Below are 20056 nucleotides of genomic sequence, written 5' to 3' on the forward strand. Positions count from 1 at the left end.
CATGTTCCTAAAACTAACAGAAAAACAGTTCTGTGTGAATATAAGCAGCCTTGAATCAGTGCTGTTCTGCTGGTTTCTTATGTTACATTCTTTTGTGCTACATATAATTTCCACTAGGACATTTTGTCCCTCAGGCTTCATCAGCCAGTCTATTACATCCACCCCCCACACCCCCGCCTCCCTCTGGTTGCATAATTTTAGCCAGGATGTTAAATTAACTCTCTTCCAGATGAGTTTGACATAATCTTATTTACTTTCATAGCACATATGCCAGTATGCAAATACATTACTCAGCACTATCGACTCTGCACTTTCACAAAACTATTACTCTTTGTTTTTTTAACGATGGTTCACTAGATACCAGACAGGAACATTCCAGTGCCAAACAGCACTAGACTTGTGTCTAGCAGAAGAAATCTGGTGACACTAGAAAACTAAGCCTGGCTGGCAACTGTAAAGGTTTACGGCCAAACGAGGAAAACAATTCTTTTCCCATCTCAGCATCTCACTCCTTTAAAAACATGGGGTCATGTTTTATCTTCTGAGGGACATCTCAACCAGCTTCTCCAGATCTCCAGGACACGGGCAGCCATGATGGTAAAGCTGTACAGACTGACTTTGCATCTGCCTAATAGTGAAATGATGTCTGTATTCAAACAGTTTCCCAGCTCCCAGGAGCAACCCCAGCTGTCTCTTGACCGTGTGGCAGGGCAAGAACTGGGCTCACACCTCACTCATCGTGCCTGTGTTTACCACAAGGAAAGCCAGTTGCAGAAGCTGAAATAAGAGTTAGGTAACCAAGAGCCCCTTGTCCACATGGAGGTCTGTCCTTGAGCCAAGGGACACACATCATCCATGGTGGTGAGGCCAGTCCTTAACAGCACTGCTGCCCACACACAGGCAGCAACACCAAACACAGATATCCACAAGGAGGCAAGACCAATCCCAAGCATTTGTCTTGCAATGGAGATAAAGTCTGGGTGGACTGCACTGTCAAAACCGTGGGCCCAGGACTGATTTGCGTGTCTACCTGAGGAGCTCAGGCTGATACAAACAACCACAACCAAGCTAAACGTGAAGAGCAAGCAAACCCTCCCTCTAACACATGGTATAAGGCTTTGTAGCCCATTGTAGCTGTCCCATTTTATGTGAGGTAAAGAAATCCCAAAAAAACGCTGGAGAAGCTGGATCAAAGGAGACTTTCTACAGTCTAGCTTTGTATCTGCTGTGGCCTACCATCGACTTTCAGGGTGCAATACTGCACTTGGAGCTACATATTGTATTTGATCCCAACACAGCTAAATGCACAAATAGGCACAAAAAGAATTGAAAACAGCATTTCCAGACTGAGAAACAAAGGCACAGCAAGTAAGCATGAGGAAGTGAGAAGTTCAGTTTAAATGCCAGAGAAGCAAATTGTGCGAGTTGCCTTTCTTACTGCTGTGGTGGGTCTGGGGATGATCACGGTCCTGCTGGGCTGCACATCTTGCAGGGGCTAATGCATGCTCATGGGTTGCTGTCTGCTAGGGGAATCCAAAGCCCTGGGAACAAACAGAAACATGAAGCAGAGGGCAGGTGTCCATAGGCTGCTTGCAGAGCTCATCAGGCTGAGGCAGCTCTCTGGCTGTTGAAGGGGAAAAAAATCTCACATTGCCCTTACTTCTTTTGCTAGCATCTCAACATGGAACCACCAACATGCAAATAGAGAAAAGGCTCTTTGATACGGAGAGAAACACCACTCCAGCTATCAGTAAATGCTGTGATTTTAATAGGCCTCTAACCTAACTAACCATCTTCTACAGCAGACTATTTATGGCAGAGTTAAAAATAACACAAAATAAGACCTTTTACCTGGAATTAGTATTTGTACTATTTTTAATTGTCAGCAAACTTGGAACTACTAATTCTTTGATGCTGAAACTTGCTGTGTTTATTCTTTGAGTGAGGGAAGTCTATTTTCTTCTGCAGGCTCATTTTTTTCTCTCTCTTTCATGTCTGATTACATTTAGCATGGATGAATTGGATATACTCACATGCCAAGAAAATGTAGTACTTTCTTTTATCCTTGAACAATTCCAACTCATATTTAACAACTGAAACTTGTCATGATGATCAGTTTTCAATAAAAACTGTATAAGCTTTGCCAGGGAAGTATATTCAACTAGGGCTGAACTATCGGTTCTTGAAAAATTATCAGACTTTTCTGGTGTGTCCTTTTCATTAAGTTAAGGGCCTTCATCTTTCAAACATCTATCCTATGAATGACTTGAGAAAGTCAATTTAGTGTAAAATAAACAAGCAAGCGAGCAAACAAATAAATAAAAAAGTGTTGTCTTACTCTATGCCAGTTACCCCGAACTGTTAATCTGGGTTACAATAATATCTCAGTGAGAAAGGAGTGAGACATACTTAAGATGTAACTGAAGTGTGCCTGTAATGTCCCCAAGTACTACAGCACATACAGACATAGGGAAGGGGGTTGATCACCTTCTCTAAGACAGTGAACATCCATAGAGGAGCTTTCGCCTGCCTTCTGTTAAGATAACCTGGAAAAAAAAAAAATGTAAAGCAGAAAGCTTAGGGAAGGAAAGCAGAGACCATCTGTTTGGCCAACTGCACTGTAATGGGCTAGAAACTCCAACTCAGCTATAGTAATTTAAGAAGGGCACTGCCAAGGCATTTGATTTAGCAGGATGCCTTATTTTCAAGGCTTATAATTAGATACAGTAGCAAACTAACAAAAAAGGGTACTTCTTAAAACATGCTTCCACTATGAGGAAATAGAAAACCAAATTCCAGCTTTCAAAGTTAGCCTTCGAGGGAAAGGAAAGGGAGGGAAGGCAAGGCAAGGCAAGACAACGCAAGGCAATCCAGGACTGACACATCCTGTGGCTTTTGATTCTCCTCACGACTTGCAGCTCAAAACTGTTTCCAGTACAGAGCTGGCATAAAATGTTATCCAACTGGGGATATACAACTGATACCCACAGACTGCATCACGAAGCAACAGCCCCTAGCAGGGCTGGGAGGTACCTGAGTACCAATATCCCCCTTCCAGAGGGAGGAATTGCTAGGCACAAGCACTCTGTAGAAAGTCATCCTGTGAAGCAAGGACAGAGACCAGCTCGGACTTCCGTTCTTTCAGATCTCATTACCATTCAGCTTCAGTTCTACAGGTTTCTGTTGTCAGAAGACTCAGCTATCAAGAAGCTTACACATGTGAGCCGTACCCTAACACTACCTACTAGTCAAGATCTAGAAATTGTACTATGAGGTCCACTCAGATTTCTTTGAAACTTAACACTTATAATGTCATTTATTTTACATGCATTACGAGTCCCCAACAAACATTAAGAAATTATTGTAGGGGAGCATCCACCAAAGTAATATTTTTGTTTCTGTATAGTCCCATGAACATAACAACATCACACTCACTCTTGCACTGGTTACCCCATTGAAAAGGTAAGGTGTGGAAACAAAATATTACAAGCTTCACTCTGGCATCAGTTTTCGTACACTGATAAACCATGGAGAAAGCAGGGAGATCTCTCACAGAATGGGGGTAAGGTTGGCAGAGCATGCAAGACTCCTCTGGGATGCAGGAGAAGAAGACATTTTTCACTGTCCTGTTTTCAGAAGAAAAATAGCAATACAGTTGAAGTCAGTGTTAACCAATCTGACCATCTTCTCTTACTAATGGGCACAGCTTCACCGATTTCCGATTATCTCAGCCCAAGATCCACCAGGTAAAGCACCATCCTGTTCCCATGTCATGTGTTTTGCTTAACCCAGTGCCTGTGGATTCCCTACACAGGTCCAAGAAAAAAACAGAGTAAGGATGTGAGATAGGACATTGATATGACCTTCCAAGGCAGGATATGTGTTGGTGAAGAAAGAAGCTGGACCTTCTTCACAGTCCATTTTTTAGCCTTTCCCTGCCACTGTTGGAAGCTGGCATCTGAGTAAGCTTGCTCCCCCCCCACACAGCTCACTCCTGGAGTGAAGTCATAGGTCTGTGCTTACTCCATCATCTATTGACACAGAGATGACTATGACTCACAGGTTCAACACTGTGACTTGACTGCTGCCATGATATGCTGGAAAGTTTTCCTTTTCTCCAGAATTTCAGTAAAAAGTACTTATTCACATCATGGGTAGTATGTTCTTCATAGTCTATTTCACTCTTGTGTCTACTCACATTTAAAATTGCTCTAGGCAGTGCCATGCAAGCACTTTCCTACCGCAATAAAAGCTTGCTTCCTTTCCTGACAATACTATGTCTAGCACAAAACATCCAGGGACAATTAAGGTCTAGAAACACAGTCTAAAGTAACAAGCTCACTAGACCTTGGTAAATGACCACCTGCCTATCAAGCCATGGTAACATGGTGCATGTGATCTTCAGTCTACCTTAACCATGAAAGGAAAAAAGAAAACACCCTCACACAGACTTAGTTCAAGACCAGGTGTGACTGGTAATGCAGATTTCAGTAGATCAGCACATTTTGTAACTCACAACAGTGGTAAATGCACGTGGGAACTGGTCATCCCTGCACAGCTGATGGGAAGGACCATAGCTGCAGAAACCAGACAGCTTTTCTTCATATGCTGCTCTCTCTTGTGCACCAAAGGTCTGAGACAAAGGGCTTGCTGATGGATAAATCCCTCCACCAGCTTGGAGGCTGCTCCTGATGGCTAAATAAATGCTTTTTGTACTAGCAAAGTTAACACAAGTTTGGCATAAGCTAACCCAACAAGCAAAATTATCATTTAGCTGATATAAACCACATTTTAACCAATGTAGCATCACTAAAATCATCCTCCATTCCCAAACAACATTACTAACCCAGCCCCTGTCTTAAATATCAGTAGTTAAATATTTAATTCATAGTATTTACATTTTCTGTGTGACATTTTGAACTACTGAAGCTACCTGCTTCAGGTCCTTCCAATGCAGTGGGACCCTGATCGCTGTTAAGCATCTGACCAGAAAACTAAACATTTGTTCTTCAGAGTCACGTTTTCAGTGTGTCTGCATAATGCTGTGGGACACACAAGTTAGATAAGTATCTTCCATATTCACATGGGCTGTGCAGAAGGGAGTCACAAGTGGCAGAGAAGACCTTCTGTGAAACACTAGTGCTTAGGAGATAAATGAGTTAATGACTTTGATAGCAGTCTGGTGCTCCACAGCCCTTGAAGCGCTGTATGTCTAAGTCCCTTTGACAGCAGCTGCATTGAAGGCTGCAGTGATGATCACACACAGAGCAGGCATGCTAACTAACAGTAACAAAACTGCTGTGATAAACACCTGCAGCAGCCAGAGGGCTGTGAATACCAAAACCGAGGAGTGGGCTGGAATGATGCAAAGGATGTAACACAGCAACAGAGGGAAACTGAGTCAAGAAAAGTTCAGAATGACTGGCTGGAGACACCTCCTTGTCATGTTGTTTATTAGGCTAAAGGAAATTCTAGCAACCTACAGCTTTTGAGTCATTGTAAAGCAGACAGACCCAAGAACTGGGTTGGGGAGGGAGCTCATGTGCCCTGATGCATCTTCTTTATTCTGCAGTCTTTTTGCACAGAATGCTTCCACTGTAACCAAGAAGACAGCTGACCAAGTAATGGTGCTCCAGGCTGCTCCTAGGAAACATCACCTGTATCCTTCAGGGTGCCTGAAACACACCGGGTCTGTCTTAGTAGTCATACTGCAAAACTTCTCATGGATTCCAAAAACTGGGACACAGATGGAGATTCTACCACTCATTTCCTGTGCATGGTAATCAGATAGCTGAGGGTCCGTTTCCAAAAGGAAGGAATTGTGAGCGAACTCAGTCAGCATTACTTGGCAGGGTACTTGTTAGGGTACCAGGGGGTCTGCCCAACCTACAGCTTCCCCAGGCAGTCAAGGAGGCTCCTTTCAACTGAAGTATGACAGCTTTGAGACATAGGAGAGGAAGCACTTTCTTCAAATAGATATGTTTACCTATCAGAAGAAGAGGAAACTGGAAAAAATGGGGGGGGGGGGGGGGGGGGGAGGGGAGAGGGGTGGGAGGGGAAGGTAAAGAAAATAGACCTGGGACAAGCTGGGAGAGTGAAAACAATGTACATAATATCTGCAAATGAGAGGAAGTGCATAGGAGGCTCAGAAACACAAGGAAGAAGCCTGGAGAAAAATCTCTCGGAGAAACTGCAAATACTGCATGGAAGAGATTTGCAATGATGAGGTTTCCGTAATGTGGCAGGACTTACCTACAGGGGAAGGTCTTAAAGAAGGGGCTCTGGGATTAAGTGAATCTCTCCTCTCTCTAATATCAAATACACTGCATACACTAACTTCCAAGAGATCTCTACCTACCAGCATCTCGTGCTCATTTAAAAGACCAAAGCCAGGAACTGCAGTCTTTCAAAACCTTTCAAAGGGCCTCTACCACCTGCCAGGTCTGACCTCCTGCCTCCAACAGGCTTGTAGCTGTGCTACAAGCTTCCCACCACCGCTTTCCACTTAGGCACATCATCTCTGCTCAGGTTTATAGTGATGGAGAACTGCCAGGATAGCACGTCAGGTCCAACAACTGATTATCCACCTTCCAAAAAAGAAATCTGATTTGAATTTGCACAGCTCTCACTTCCAGATGATGGGTCTTGCTAGGACCTCACCAAGTGAATTAAGACTCCATTATATTAACAGATGACATTCTTTTCTTTACAGATCAGTCATCTCATAATATTCCCTTTGTTCATGACCAAAGCAGAGTGGGAGTTTTAGGATCTCACTGTATCTCTCTGAAAAAAATGCGAGCATTCAGAGGAGGAGCCACAGGACTTACACAAACATCCTTTCTGATGGCTGAAGTTACAAAAAAACACAGATTGGGACACCCTTTTTAGGTGGTAAAACACTGAACCACAGTCACACATGTGTGGATTTGGGCATAGAGAAGATGTCACTGTCTGGTTGACAAACTTTAGTCACAGCAAAAGTAGCTTACCTTCTAAAATTACTTCTGGCACTGAAGGACAGAGCTGCCAGTACTGTGTGGTATATCCTGCAGCACAGGCCAGTTCCCTTTTGGGGAATGACCACACAAACTCTTTTAGTCCCCAGCATTAGCCCACTGGTCTCCTTAAGCTCATCCTACAGTCTCTGAACAGAGAGGTGATTTAGTGCTTTAAATAGGTTTCTAGGCTTACTCTTCCTCTCTCCTTCCCTCCAGAGACAGATCTACACTCCTAAGGCAGCTGGTAGGCTAGGTGCCCTCCACCGAGTCATTACTGCCTATTGTGTAAGACAATGGATTGTAAAGCAACGTAGAAGATTTTATCAATAGAAACACTATTTGGCAATCAGACTTCTGAGCATAAAATCTTAGATTCAGTTGACAATGAGTGTGCCTTTGCTCATGGGATGACAGCACCCAAAATTATTAACTGGCGTAAATACACTACTATTACTTACGCATTTATTCATAGCCTTGGCTGTATTGGTTCTATTACATACCATAACTGCACTAAAAAGAATTTAGCTAACTTACTCAAGGACACTTTAAAGATGCTCAGAAACAAATACTTCTTTGTTAAGTTTAGCTGTATCATTTCTCCACAAATGGATGGTAATATGCCTCCCATTAGAAAAAAAAAAAAAAAAAGTTGTGAAAACATTAATGTTGCAAAATCAGACACACAACACTGTGTGCTAACAAACTGGATATGCCAGAATTAAGGTTGCCCATGCCGCCGTCTTTTGGCCCCTTTCTTGCATTACAAGATCACAAGCTACCTTCTAGAGCAGCTCTGCTTCACCAATCACTCAAGACAGATGTTGCTCAATGGCAGACAGATTTAGACCTAACCTAAATTCCACCTAGGGCTTCCCATTGGCTCCGCATCCCTGAAGACCCAGAGCCTGACAGTAGGAAACACTTGGCACAAAGACTTAGGTGGAATTTAGACCGGCTGAGTCTGGAGCCTAATGAGCAGCTATTCCTTATTTTGTTTCTTCCTCATTGTGCAGAGTGTGGCCCCAGGCCTCAATTACTGCATGCTATTCAATCCCTGCTCAGAATGCAGCCTTATTAATTTCCTCATGTTTCCTCATTACTGATTTCCTATGGCACTCCTTGTCCCCACATCTCAGTGCCCTGCAAACACAATGTGCTCTGTGGCAGCCTGTGAAGTGAGCAGTGGATCTACCATTCAGCAATGACTGCAGCTAAACTGTTCTGCTGGTGCGGGGCACCCATGGCGAAGTGCTTCCCAGGACAGTTAACATTCTGTGCCACCAGCCATCCGTGTGCCCCTTACCAGGTAGGGTCCCAGCTGCACAGCTCTCCATGGCAAGGCCTCCCTGGAAGCAATGGAGCCACCAAAACTGGTCTTCAGCAATACCATGAGAGCATCATCATGCAATGCCTATGTCAAAAATCTGAGAGTAGTTGCCACATTGCTCTCATTAAGAGAGCAAGGGACTGTTATCATAGAGTAATGGACTCCTGCTGCTCCATTAATGTTGAAGCAGAGCTGGAGGCATTCTGGAAACAATGTGGAAGCCTGGTATTTATTCTCAGAGCAGGCAGCATTGATCCTTTCTCCCAGTGTTCTCCTACAATGTCTTTATTCGTGTTCAAATGAGAGCAATATTTATCAAATCATTTCCTCTGCTGGATGCTGGTGCAAGGAAACAACAGATGTTCTTGACTTCAGCATGGCAAATAGTTTAGAAAGACATCTTGGGCGAATCAGCTATCCAGGTCAGTTTATCCACAACACTGTGTGGGAGGAACCATGGAAAGATGGCAGAGGTGTTGTTTACTGTCCTGCGATTACCTAGCTCATTAGCACAAATTTAATTCCAAATACTTCTGGTTAAACTCAGGAGTACTTTACGGTGAAACTGCCTCTTACTCTCTCCTCATGCAAATACAAATGCATTACACACTAGAAGCTGCTATTTCGTATTTTCTAGTTTTCTCTTATCTTTCAACGTATGTTCTGTTATGTTAATGTTATGTTCTGTTAGGAAGCACATTATCAGTTCAGATCACATTCCTTAGAAGCACCACTTTTACTCAAGCAAAAGAAACTCAGAGCTTAACCAAGGAGACAGGGCTTGAAAAATCCTCCAGCAGTGAAAGCCAATTTCTCCTTGGTGTGTGTTGAGACCTACTTACAAATTTCTGCAGTACTAGAGCTTCCTTAGGAGCAAAATGTTGCCTGTTCTTATACGTGTAAAAAAAATACCAGACAATGGCGCAAGTGTGTCATCTTTCCGAGTCTGACGGCAGGTCTGCCAAAGTCTCACTGCTGCCGTCAGCTTCAGCAACCATGAGAAAACTGAAATGAGCGAGGGCAGTTATTAACATCGCTCCATTTCAGAATTATGCAGAGGAATAAAGTGATTTTATATTGACACTGCTTGGGTATGTTCTGGGAAGCTGAATCTTTAGTAAGATGCTTCATTTTTATTCACAGAGATTATTAGTTAAAGTTTACTATGAAAAGGTGAGGAAGACAGAAAAAGAAGAGCCTGAGATAGGGAGGATGGGGAAGATCTCTTCCACGTAGTTTTTCCACAGTGATCGAGGGGGCTGGGAGATGGCCAAATAGTAAAACCCCTTTTTGCAGCAGAAAAGACTTTCCTCCAGAGAGACAGAGAAGTTAGAAGGATCTTTTCCTTTCCAGAGGCAATTGGACAGCAATGTCTTCAATATTTCACACAAATAACAATGAGAGAATCTGGTCCCCAAGGACAGTGCAGGAAGGTGAATTAACAGTAATCCCAGCACCTGCCTTCTTCTTCAGAGCCAGCTCAATAGAGCAACTTGGTCTTCTCACCCATACATCTCCCTGCATCTTCCAGGATATACTAAATTTATCACCCATCAATGGGGACCATCCTGTAGTTAGCTAACAGCTGGTAATTTTTCAGGTTTTCTCTATTTTTCTGCGACTCCTCCATTGGGTCTGGAAAACTACAATGAATCAACCCCATGCATGCAAAAAATCACAAACAAAAAAATAAACAAGAATTCACCCTCTTTGCTGCGTGTAAGTGTCCCCACATTACATGCAGGACTTTAAAAAGGCTGCTTATTGTGGAGTTTGTACCAGTCCCACTGTGGGATCCACTTATATAAGTCATTGTTAAAGTTTGGGGAACATCTGAATTCAAATATGGGGCAAGCCCATTAAAACAATGACAGATGGGGCAAAGCCATTAAAGCGAGGATGCGTAAGCTTGACAAAAAATGTATAAAGCTCTTTCTTTTCCATAAACAATTCAAGGTATTTTGCCTCTTAGAGAAACACAACAATCCTTGGATTGTTTGAAAGTAGAAGAGCTGCTGTATGCAAGAGATCCTGGGTGGTGCTAAACTGTGCAAGAGTGCTGGCCAGCTCTGCCGGAGGCTGGTGGGGCTGAATGAGTGGCACTCAACAGGAGGATCAGCACCTCTGGAAAGAGATGCCTGACTCTCACAAAGGAGCTATTCCACTGGGGAAAAATCAGTGGGAATCAACCACCTGAACTCTTGTTGAAAATCAGACCTCGGAGGTTAAGCCCTGCTTAGTTGTAACTCTCAAGGCTCTCAAGGAAGAAACACGGGGCTGTTGTGCTGTAAGCACAGTGAAAGATATCAGGGCGCTCTCCTGCATGCAGACTCCTTTCCTCTGGGGTGTGAAAGCATGATGGCTGCTCAGCAGAAAAAAATAGCTCATGGTCCAGAGACCTCCTGGCATCAGCACTACTAACAACCTCAGCAACACCGCTTCTTACAAGGAACCCAAAGACCAACGGCATGGACCTAGAGCACCTCGCTACAGGGCGTTTGACCCAAACAAGCCCCAGGCTCTTGGGTGGTGACAGTACGTATCACTGAGTCTTTCTGACCTTGCTCATGTAGGAAAGTAAAATAACCATCAATGAGATGTGGTCGGGCTTTCAAAAAAGCAGGTGAAAGCAGTTTTGACCACAGTCACTGCTGACGCTCTCAGCATGAACGTTTATGATCCTGAGTGTCTGCATGTGCCATCTGTATATGTGCGCACTTGACACTGATTGAAAGCTGCCTGGAATTGCCCACAATCTTCAGAAATGTGCCCTTTGCACTGTACTAATAATCCACAAGTGTAACTGCCAACGAAGCAGGGTTTGATTTCTGTTTAACAAAAATAAAGTACCCTGTGTAAGAACAGGTAAATAAAACTTGAGCTCAGTTGCACTTTATGAAGAGAAAGCAGATCCCCAAAAGGCAGGTCTCCCTGGGCAGAGCCCAAGAAGGAAATCTGGTGGCTGTGGCTCTGGCTCTGGACTGTCTCACTCTCCCCCGTGTGCAGAGATCCTGTGGGAGGAGGGTGAATCCTCAGCACCGCATCTCTCCAGAGAGCGCCTGGTGCAGCAGATGTGTGCGAAACCTCTCCCACTTCCCCCTCTCCACACCCCCACTCCCCACCACCCTTGGCCACAGTGAAGCTAAGGTCAAGTAATTTGTGTGCCAAGTCTCCTTTCATGAACCTACCCACCTCCACTTGCTTTCCAGCAACCTTGTCAGGGTAAAACCCAGCACAGCACCAAGGGTTATGGAATTACTGCTTTTAAGTAGCAATGAGGATGCTATTAGATACAACTCAGCACCATGGGTTTCTTCCCAGTTCTCCTTTTGTTATTTTATGCTGGCCCTGGAGCGGCGGCCTGGCAGCTTCTGGCCCTGTAGGCTGTCTGCTGCGGCATGCTGCAAAGATAACAAAGTGTGATCCCAGAGATTCCAGGAAAGCATCTCGTTGTCTGACCCAGTAATGCCTGCCGTGACACAATCTTTCCCAAAGTCCACAGTCCCTGATTCCATCAGCTGCTGTCACAGACAACCAAATCAAAGGGGATAAGCTACACATTGTGGTTCCTACCAGGCAGTTCGTTGAAAATCAAGTTCCAAATTTAGGCTTTAAAGTAAACATGTCAAGGTAACCAGGTTGGTCTTTGTTTCAGGCACAATCAGCTAAACTGTTTTTTTTTCTTGTTGATGATGTTCTTAAACGTTTCTCACGTGGGATGACATTTCCTAACAACTCTCTTTGCTCCAAAAACCTACGCTCTTTCATCACCTTGGCTTTTTTCTGTCTTTTGGGGTTTATACTCCCAGCTGATCAGTTTAGCACCGGCTCAGGCTAGCCATTAAGGCTTTCGCATGATCAGCCCTGCTAAGCAGTCATTTAACTCTGCCCTGCACTTGCAGTGAATTGCCACTTGGTCTGGCCATTGATACGAGCCATCAGCATCGGGTAATAGTTCTTCTTTTCCCAAAATGGGTGAGCAGCATCTGTGGCAAGGCTAGGGCAACCCTGCTCACACAGTAAGATGTGGTAGGTGTGAAAGAAACCTCTTCCTCCTACCCAGAGAGGGAGAAAAACACACAACGGCCACAGCAGTCCAGCACAGGGAGTGCTGCAGCAGACTTCTTCCTGCCCAAGCACAGGATAATCTGAAAAAATGTCATTGCACATCCCAAGGCAAGAGGGACGCAAATTCTGTGCAATTTGCTATCTGAATTAAGCAATCCCTAAAGTCAGCTTTGAACAGCACAGAAACATGCTGTGTTCCAAGTTAGTGGTAGGAGAGCTTCAGAGAAAATTAGGAAATTTCCACACTCAGGACCATTAAATCACATTCCCTTTCATTTAAGCGAAGAAAATAAAACCTTTTGCCTTGTGCTTAATTAGTGAAAAAGGATGAGTTGACCTTCATGTGGGATGTTCACTTTTTTAAGCACCCTGCCAACATTTGCACAATTCAAAATCAAGACTCAGATGAAAGTGGTCCACATCTTTTTGACACAAACTTACACATACCTCGCACGTGTCTGTCTGAATAACCCAGGAACACTGCAACCAAGTCTATTTTAATGAAAGATTGTGAAAGCAACCTGTACCATTTCAGCCCGTGTTACTCAAGCCTCCTCTTCCTGGAACTGGCAAAATTCTGCCATTTCTTTCAAAGAGATCAAATCACTTACGTGCTTTTGAAGCTTTCTTGTTCCCCTATTTCTAATAAGGGATGTGATTTTAATTTTGGTGTTGGCATTGCGTGATTCTGAGCTTGAAACTTGGACCTGGAAAAAATACTGCACTGCTTAGGAGGTCCATAAATTAACATTTGCACCAACAGGAAACAAAAACAACTGACAGGGGAAAACTGTCCAAAGACCTGCAGGTTTCCATATCAGTGACCTTCTCCTGAGCCTAAGCTAGAAGGGAGGTTTAGACCTAAAGCCGTTGCTGTTGGGTTTAGATGCTAATTCCTAAAGTTGTTGTCAAAGAGACTGAGAACATACGCCCTGCAAAAAACTCACAGTTGGGAACTGGCGGCAACGTGTGAGCACAGCCACCCGAGGAGGCTGCCGTGCAGCAGATCACCAGCCCTGCACCCCCGGGTAGGGAAGGTGCCTCCTTGCCCTTTACAAATTGTCCTCGCCAGGCATCCTCACAGTATTTTACTAGCCTTCATCTCTCCACACGAACTCTTTTTCTACCGGTGGTTCCTGGCACATCTTCCGCCAAGACGTGGACTTTGCACAGAAAAAACAAAACAAAACAAAACAAAACAAACAACTATTCTCTAGCGCCAAAGCTATTAATAATTAACATTTGTAACACAAACCTGGTAAAACCAGTTTGCTAAAATAAAGCCGGGCATTTTATTATTATTTTAGGGTTTAGTTTAGTCATCGTGAGTTACTCGGGCTCGTATTAGCGAGTTGGGCAGGGCAGGGACTTCGCCTCCCCCCCGCGGCCCGACCCGCTGCGTGGCCGCCGGCGGGCGCACGGCCGTGGGTTCGGCCGCGGGGCCGCCGCTGCAGCCCGCCGGGTCTCCCGCGACCGTGGGCGCAGCGCCGGCTCGCCATTGCCCTCTGCAGGAACCGCCGCTCGCTCCCGCCGCCGGCCCGGTCCTCTCTTTCAGGTTTCCGCGGGGTTTTGCTTTCTCTCGGGGTTGTTTTAAATTTATCCGATTTTTTTTGTTTGTTTTGTTTTTTCCCCCAGAAGAGAACCAGCATCGCACCCGCGGTGCTGCACACCCTTCCCCCCCCCCGCCCCCAGGTCGGCAGGCTTCCTCGGACGGAAAAAGCCCATGAGCCAAAAATAGTCCGTGACCGGCACGAGCCCAGGCGCGTAAAGGGTGTCGCGGTCGGGACGCGCTTCAGAAAAATAAAGGGGGGAGGAGCGGGGGGGGGGGAAATAAAGGAAGAAGAAAGAGTTTTAAAAGGAAAAAAAAATAAAAAAAATAAAGAAAAATCCGAGAGCGAGGAGGGGGAGAAAGGAGGAGACAAGGCGCGGGGAAGCCGGGCGGCGGCTCGGCCGGGGACTCTCGGGGCCGCCGCGCTTCGCTGCGCCTCACCCACGCGCGGCGGGCGCCGCGGGGGGCAGGGGAGCAGCGGCGGAGTCAGACCGCGCGCGCGCTCTGCCGCCGCACGAGACCGCGGCTCCCAGGGCAAGCGGGGCGCGCCCGCCGGGGCACGCGGGGCGGGACGCGCGGGGCCCTCCCCTCCCCCGCCGCCGCCGCCGCCGCCGCCGAAGGTGCGCGAGGCTCCGCGGCGCGCGGGCAACCCCGACCTTCTCTCCCTCACCCCCCCCACCTCCCGCTGGCGTCAGCACCCCGCCTGCGTCACGCGGCGCGCGCGGCAGCAAAAGGCGCGCGGCAGCAAAAGTCGCTCGGGCGGGGCGGGGCGGAGGCGGGAGCCCCCTCTCCTGCTCTGCCTCCCCCCGCCTCCGGCCTCGATCGCGCGCGCACCGCCCCCTCTCCCCACGTGTCAGTTTGTTTTCGCCGTCGCCCTAGCGACGATGGGCGGGGCGAGCGCGAGGTGAGGTTATAAGAAGGGCGGCTGCGACGAGCAGCGGGCAGTGCCGAGCGGGGCGCGGCGGCGGTGGCGATAGCGGTAGCGGCGGCAGCAGCAGCAGCGGCGGCGACGACAGAAGAGCGCGGGCCGGGACGGCCCCTCCCTCCCCACTGGCACCACCGCGCCCCGTCCGTCCCGCCCGCCTCCCCCATGGCCGCGGCTCCCTGGGAAGCACCTCGCACCGCCGCCCTGCCGATGCCGGAGCCGCGTTGCCGGGCGGCGGCCGCCTCCCCGCGGCGCCGCTAGCGCCCCGCGTCCCGCTCACCTTCGTCTCCCGGTAGCGCACCACGAGGAAGGGCGCTCCCGCGGCACCACCCCAGCGGCGCTGGGCCGGTTCTCCGTGGCTGGACGGCTCGTCCGTGGCACCCCTCCTCCCTCTCCTCCTCGGCGGCGCTTGGGACGGCGCCGGCGGCAGCTCGGCGTGACGCCCCGGCGCGGATGCGGTGGGTGCTGGGCGCGGCCCCCGGCCCGGCTCGCCCCTCGCCCCCGCCGCCGCCTGACGCCGCTGTGCTCTCCCCCACCCGCAGGCAGCCCCCCGGCGAGTGCGAGATGGCGCTCAGCGGCACGCTCCTCCCCTCCATCGCCACCTTCGCGGCGGGCGCCGCGGGCCGTGAGAAAGCGGCGCGGCCCGCGGGCCCCGGCAACGTGAGTATCGGCGTCGCGGCGGCGCGGGCCGGGAGCGGGGCGGGGGCGGCGGCGGCGGCGGCGGCGGGGGCCAGCCGGGGCGGGCGCGTCGCGGCGGCGGGACAGGGGCTGAGCCGTGCCCGTCTCCCCGCAGCGGTGGCGGGAGGAGCTGTCGCAGCTGAAGCGGCCGCCGCCGGCGCTGGCGGCGCGGCCCGTGGAGGCGCCGCCGTCGGAGCTGGAGGCCCCCGCCGCCCTGGGGCCCCGCCGCGACGCTGAGGAGTTCAACGACCTGCTGGACTTCGACTTCATCCTCTCCAATTCCCTCATGCACCAGGAGCCCGCCGCCGCCGCCGCCGTGGTGGTGTCCCCCGCCGCCGCCCCGGCCCCCACCGCCAGCCCCTGCCCCGCCGGGCCTTTCGCCTACCCGCTGCCCCGGCCCGAGCCCGCCGGACTCCTCTACGGCGGCGGCGGCGGCAGCCGCGACGGGGCCCCCGCCGCCCCCTTCAACCTGGCTGACATCACCGACGTGTCCCCCTCGGGAGGCTTCGTGGCCGAGCTCATGCGGCCCGACTTGGATCCGGTGTACCTGCCAGCGCCAGCGGCGCTGCCGCCCCTGGGCAGCCTGCAGGGGAAGTTCGTGGTGAAGGCCGTGGGCGAGTACAGCCACCCCGGGCTCAGCCCCAAGAGCGGCCCCCCGACCGCCGCTCCGCCGCCTGGCACCGAGGGCCCTGGGGCCCCCTACAGCCCCCTACCGCGGATGTGCCCCAAAATCAAGCAGGAGGCCGCCCCGCCATGCACCCTGGCCCCGCCGCCACCGCACGGGAGCGGCTCCCGAGGAGCCCCCCAGCACGACTTTTCCCTGGGTCGCCCGCTGCCTGCCCGGAGTACGCCTTCGCTGGGGCCCGAGGAGATGCTGAGTGGCAGAGACTGTCTCCCCGCTGCCCCGGGGCTGAGCCACCCGCCGTTGCCGCTGCCCCCGGTGTACCCACCGGCTCCCGGTTACCCTGCCTTCCTGCCAGAGCAGCTGCCCCCCAGCACGCTCCAGTACCAAGGTGAGTCCCCGTGGGCGTGCTGGGGCGCCCGCTTTGGCGCTGGCTGCGGTGGTGCTCACTCCTCCCTGTCCATGTCCAGAGCTGATGCCACCGGGGAGCTGCCTACCCGAGGAGACCAAGCCCAAGAGGGGACGCCGGTCGTGGCCTAGGAAAAGGACGGCTACACACACCTGTGACTATGCGGGCTGCGGCAAAACCTACACCAAGAGCTCTCATCTCAAGGCACATCTGAGAACCCATACAGGTTAGTTCTTAGGCTCAGTTGGGGTGCCCCAGCTTGAGTGTGGGGTGAGCCCCTTGGACAGTGACAAGGGGGGAGCAAGGAGGCTAAAAATAGCAAATCGTAACCTTTCTCTTCTGGGTTTCTGGGCTTTTTTTTCCTCCCCCCTTTGGCTACATGAAGTCCTGTGCAGTCTTTGCTTTCTGGCTCGGCATTTTGCTTGATGGTTCAGAATGACTCAGATGTGAGCGGGTGGGTTTCTTGCCAAGGCAAAGTTTGTTGCTCCTCTCCTGCTTTGTGGCTAGCTAATAAGCAGGTAGCTGGAAGTCAGCTGGGATTTGTTGTTGCTCTGTATGGTGTGGGCCCGCTTCTGAGGAGGGAGCAGACCTATCTCTAAGCTACTGCTTTCTTTGCTCATGGTTAAACGCTTTGCACACGCATGCCTCTTGTCTTGGCTTGCTCTAGTGCAAAAGATCGTGCACCTCTGCAAGCTGATGTTCCCTTTCTGAGGAAACTGATGGGCCCCTCACAAGTGGGCCTTTCAACTGTGCTGGCAGCACTGACGGCGTGCTTTGCCTATGTGTGGGAGCTCATCTTCCCCAGCTCTACTAGCACCAAAGAGGCAGAGTTTAATGGTTGATTGGCTACTGCTACAATTTGGATAAAGTCTGCCTAAGTATGTATGTGAGCCCAGGTCCAAACTTTAACCTTGCAGCTGAAAGCAGTGTTGCACTAACTGAGCTTGTGAAAGCAGGTATACCGTGCGCGGTTTTGCAGGCACAGGCATTCCATAACAGTAACTAAATAACCTGGGAATTTGCATAATTTAAATCCTTGAATTGTGAACTTGATTCAAAACTTTATTCTGGAGAGGAGACGGGGAAAGGGAGAAACTACTGGTAGTGCAGTAGTTAGGCTACATCTTCAGCTAATTAGGGGGGTAGGGGTGTGTTAGTAATTGGTCAAGTGAACAGTACTTCCCATCTGCCCTGAGCCAGTCAGCAGCACTGTCTCCAGTATGTGTGGGACCGGGAGTTTGTAATTGTTGGGGAAACTCGTCTTGCTGTCAACAGTGGTTTTGTTACAGTGAAGACAGTAAGATTGAGTTCTTAATCAGTCTGAGCTATAATGAAAACAGTTTCCAGCTGTTTTTTAATTCTTGAGACCTACAATTATCTAAATACATTATGTCTGTTGAGCTATTTCTGGTTGCTATTTGATCGTATAACATTAGCCGGCAAAAATACACTATTATTATATGAACTTGTATACTCTGAAGCCTTGTGTGTAAGACAAACAGGGAAATGAGCATTTTAGTAAAGATTTCAGTGACGCCAGCTTTACATAGTACCTGTACATCTTGAAAACACAGTCTTATTCTGTTAGTCTTTGTAGTTCACTTGCTACTGCTTCAAGAAGTTCATTGCATTTTCTTTAGTACCGCCCTTTTTCTTGCCCAGCACAATGTGTATTAGTGCTGCTTTAAAGAAGGGTGTTAGGCTTTTTTCACGGCTACCAATTCTAACTGACATGTTTTATTTTCTGTTTCTTCAAAGGCGAGAAACCTTATCACTGTGACTGGGAAGGCTGCGGATGGAAGTTTGCCCGATCTGATGAACTTACTCGTCACTACAGAAAACACACAGGCCACCGCCCTTTCCAGTGCCAGCGGTGTGACAGAGCATTTTCCAGGTCGGACCACCTCGCCTTACACATGAAGAGGCACTTTTAATTGGAAGCAGTGGATCTTTCCCCGACTGCCATAAGAGGTTCAGTATTTACAGCACAAGGACTGTCATCCGCAAGATGGGGAGAACACAGTTTAAGCACTACAGATAATCAAGGTGAAGTCTTCTCAAGAGTGGAAAAGAGGGATAATTGCATACAGACATTGCAACTTTTTTTTAGATACATACATTTAAAAGAAAAGAGAACCAAAAACATTGGGGTCAATGACTGGATCTTCTATCATTCCATTTGTAAATCCAACTTGAATTATTTCCGGACTACAGAATGCCAAGGAGTGACTGGAAGTCACAGATATCAGGGTTAAACAGACTGTGTAGTTCGGAGGGTGGGGATATTACACAGGGAAATTACATTCCCTTAATTTTCTTTCAATGCAATATTAGATGTAAATGTCATCTTGTACTTTCCTTTTTTTTTTTCCTTCTAAAAGCCATTACAATGTTAAAAGAGGAGGAAAAATTCAGGTACAGAATTATATTTTAAAAGCCTATTTCATGGTGCTTAGTGACTGTTGGTTCTAGAGGTACCAAAAACAGGAAGCCAAAGTTCTCAAACTGCTGCATATCTGACAAGGAAATATTTTTGTCTTCTGATCGCCAATTATGACCTAAATCAGGTAAATAAACCTGGTTTATCTTTTTTTTTTTTTTTTTTAAGAGAAAATAACTTTATGCAGACAGTCTGTAATGCACTGTGGTTTCGATGTGCAATAGTTTGTACAATGGTTTATTCCCAAATATGCCTTAAGCAGAACAAATGTTTTCTATATAGTTCTTTACATAATAAATATGTAATATAAATTTAAGCAAACTTCTATTTTGTATATTTGTAAACTACGAAGTAAAAATGAACATTTTGTTGGAATTTGTATTTTGCATATTCAAGTGGAAAATAAGTTTTAAATAAACCTATAATATTTTATCTGAATGGCTGTTCTAATTTTCTTCTGTGCATGGATATGTCCAAAGAAAGGTAATTGAGTTTCCCAAGGCAAGGGAGGGGGCGGGGATGGCAGAGAAGGCCTGTAGTCTCAAGGCTCTGAAAGGTAGGATTGTAACACATCTTTATAGGGAAAAGGGTGTATTGAAAATTTTTGCTCTGACTATAGAATTGCCACGTCTCACCTGCATGATGAAACTAATTTACCATTTTTAAGGTAACTCAGTTTGAATTATTCATAAGAGGAACTGTGATCTGTGGGGGACATTAGACTTTGCATATTCAAAGGCAACAAATTCTAGACATTTTTTTGCAGTGGTCTTTTCAGCATGAAAAATTTCTAGCTTCATCTCTTGGGCTTCTCAGGTATGCTGGTGTAACCACTCTGATGTGAGTGAAGGAAAATCAACTGAGCAATGTTGCAAAGAATAAACTTGACTCAAGGAATAAAGAGCGTGTGCATAAAACACCTTTAACAATAAACTACATGGAGTTTCTTTTGAAGCCTGCTCTGTCCTGGGAATTCAGTAATTTGGCAGTATCTGAGGAGCCAAAATTTCTGCAGGAATCCCGGTATGCATATGTAA

At 48.0% G+C, this 20056-nt stretch overlaps 1 protein-coding gene across 1 annotated transcript; it reads left to right on the forward strand.

Annotated features, from left to right (window-relative positions):
- The first annotated feature begins 14901 nt into the window (after positions 1-14901).
- Positions 14902-18995, forward strand: KLF4 (Kruppel like factor 4). The gene is made up of 5 exons (XM_042787817.1): positions 14902-15328; positions 15413-15530; positions 15664-16561; positions 16641-16805; positions 18338-18995. Exons 1-5 carry the CDS (start codon positions 15324-15326, stop codon positions 18511-18513), a joined length of 1362 nt encoding a protein of 453 aa, XP_042643751.1. The 5' UTR covers positions 14902-15323; the 3' UTR covers positions 18514-18995.
- The last annotated feature ends 1061 nt before the right edge of the window (positions 18996-20056 follow it).

The sequence above is a fragment of the Tyto alba genome, unplaced genomic scaffold (genome assembly GCF_018691265.1).
Source record: "Tyto alba isolate M040663 unplaced genomic scaffold, T.alba_DEE_v4.0 Super-Scaffold_13, whole genome shotgun sequence".
NCBI classification, from domain to species: Eukaryota; Metazoa; Chordata; class Aves; order Strigiformes; family Tytonidae; genus Tyto; species Tyto alba.

Excerpts from the sequence above, each read along its gene's own strand:
- KLF4 (XM_042787817.1), top strand. Across the intron at positions 15,531-15,663 it reads GGCCCGCGGGCCCCGGCAAC|CGGTGGCGGGAGGAGCTGTC; the intron begins GTGAGTATCGGC and ends GTCTCCCCGCAG. Across the intron at positions 16,562-16,640 it reads CAGCACGCTCCAGTACCAAG|AGCTGATGCCACCGGGGAGC; the intron begins GTGAGTCCCCGT and ends GTCCATGTCCAG.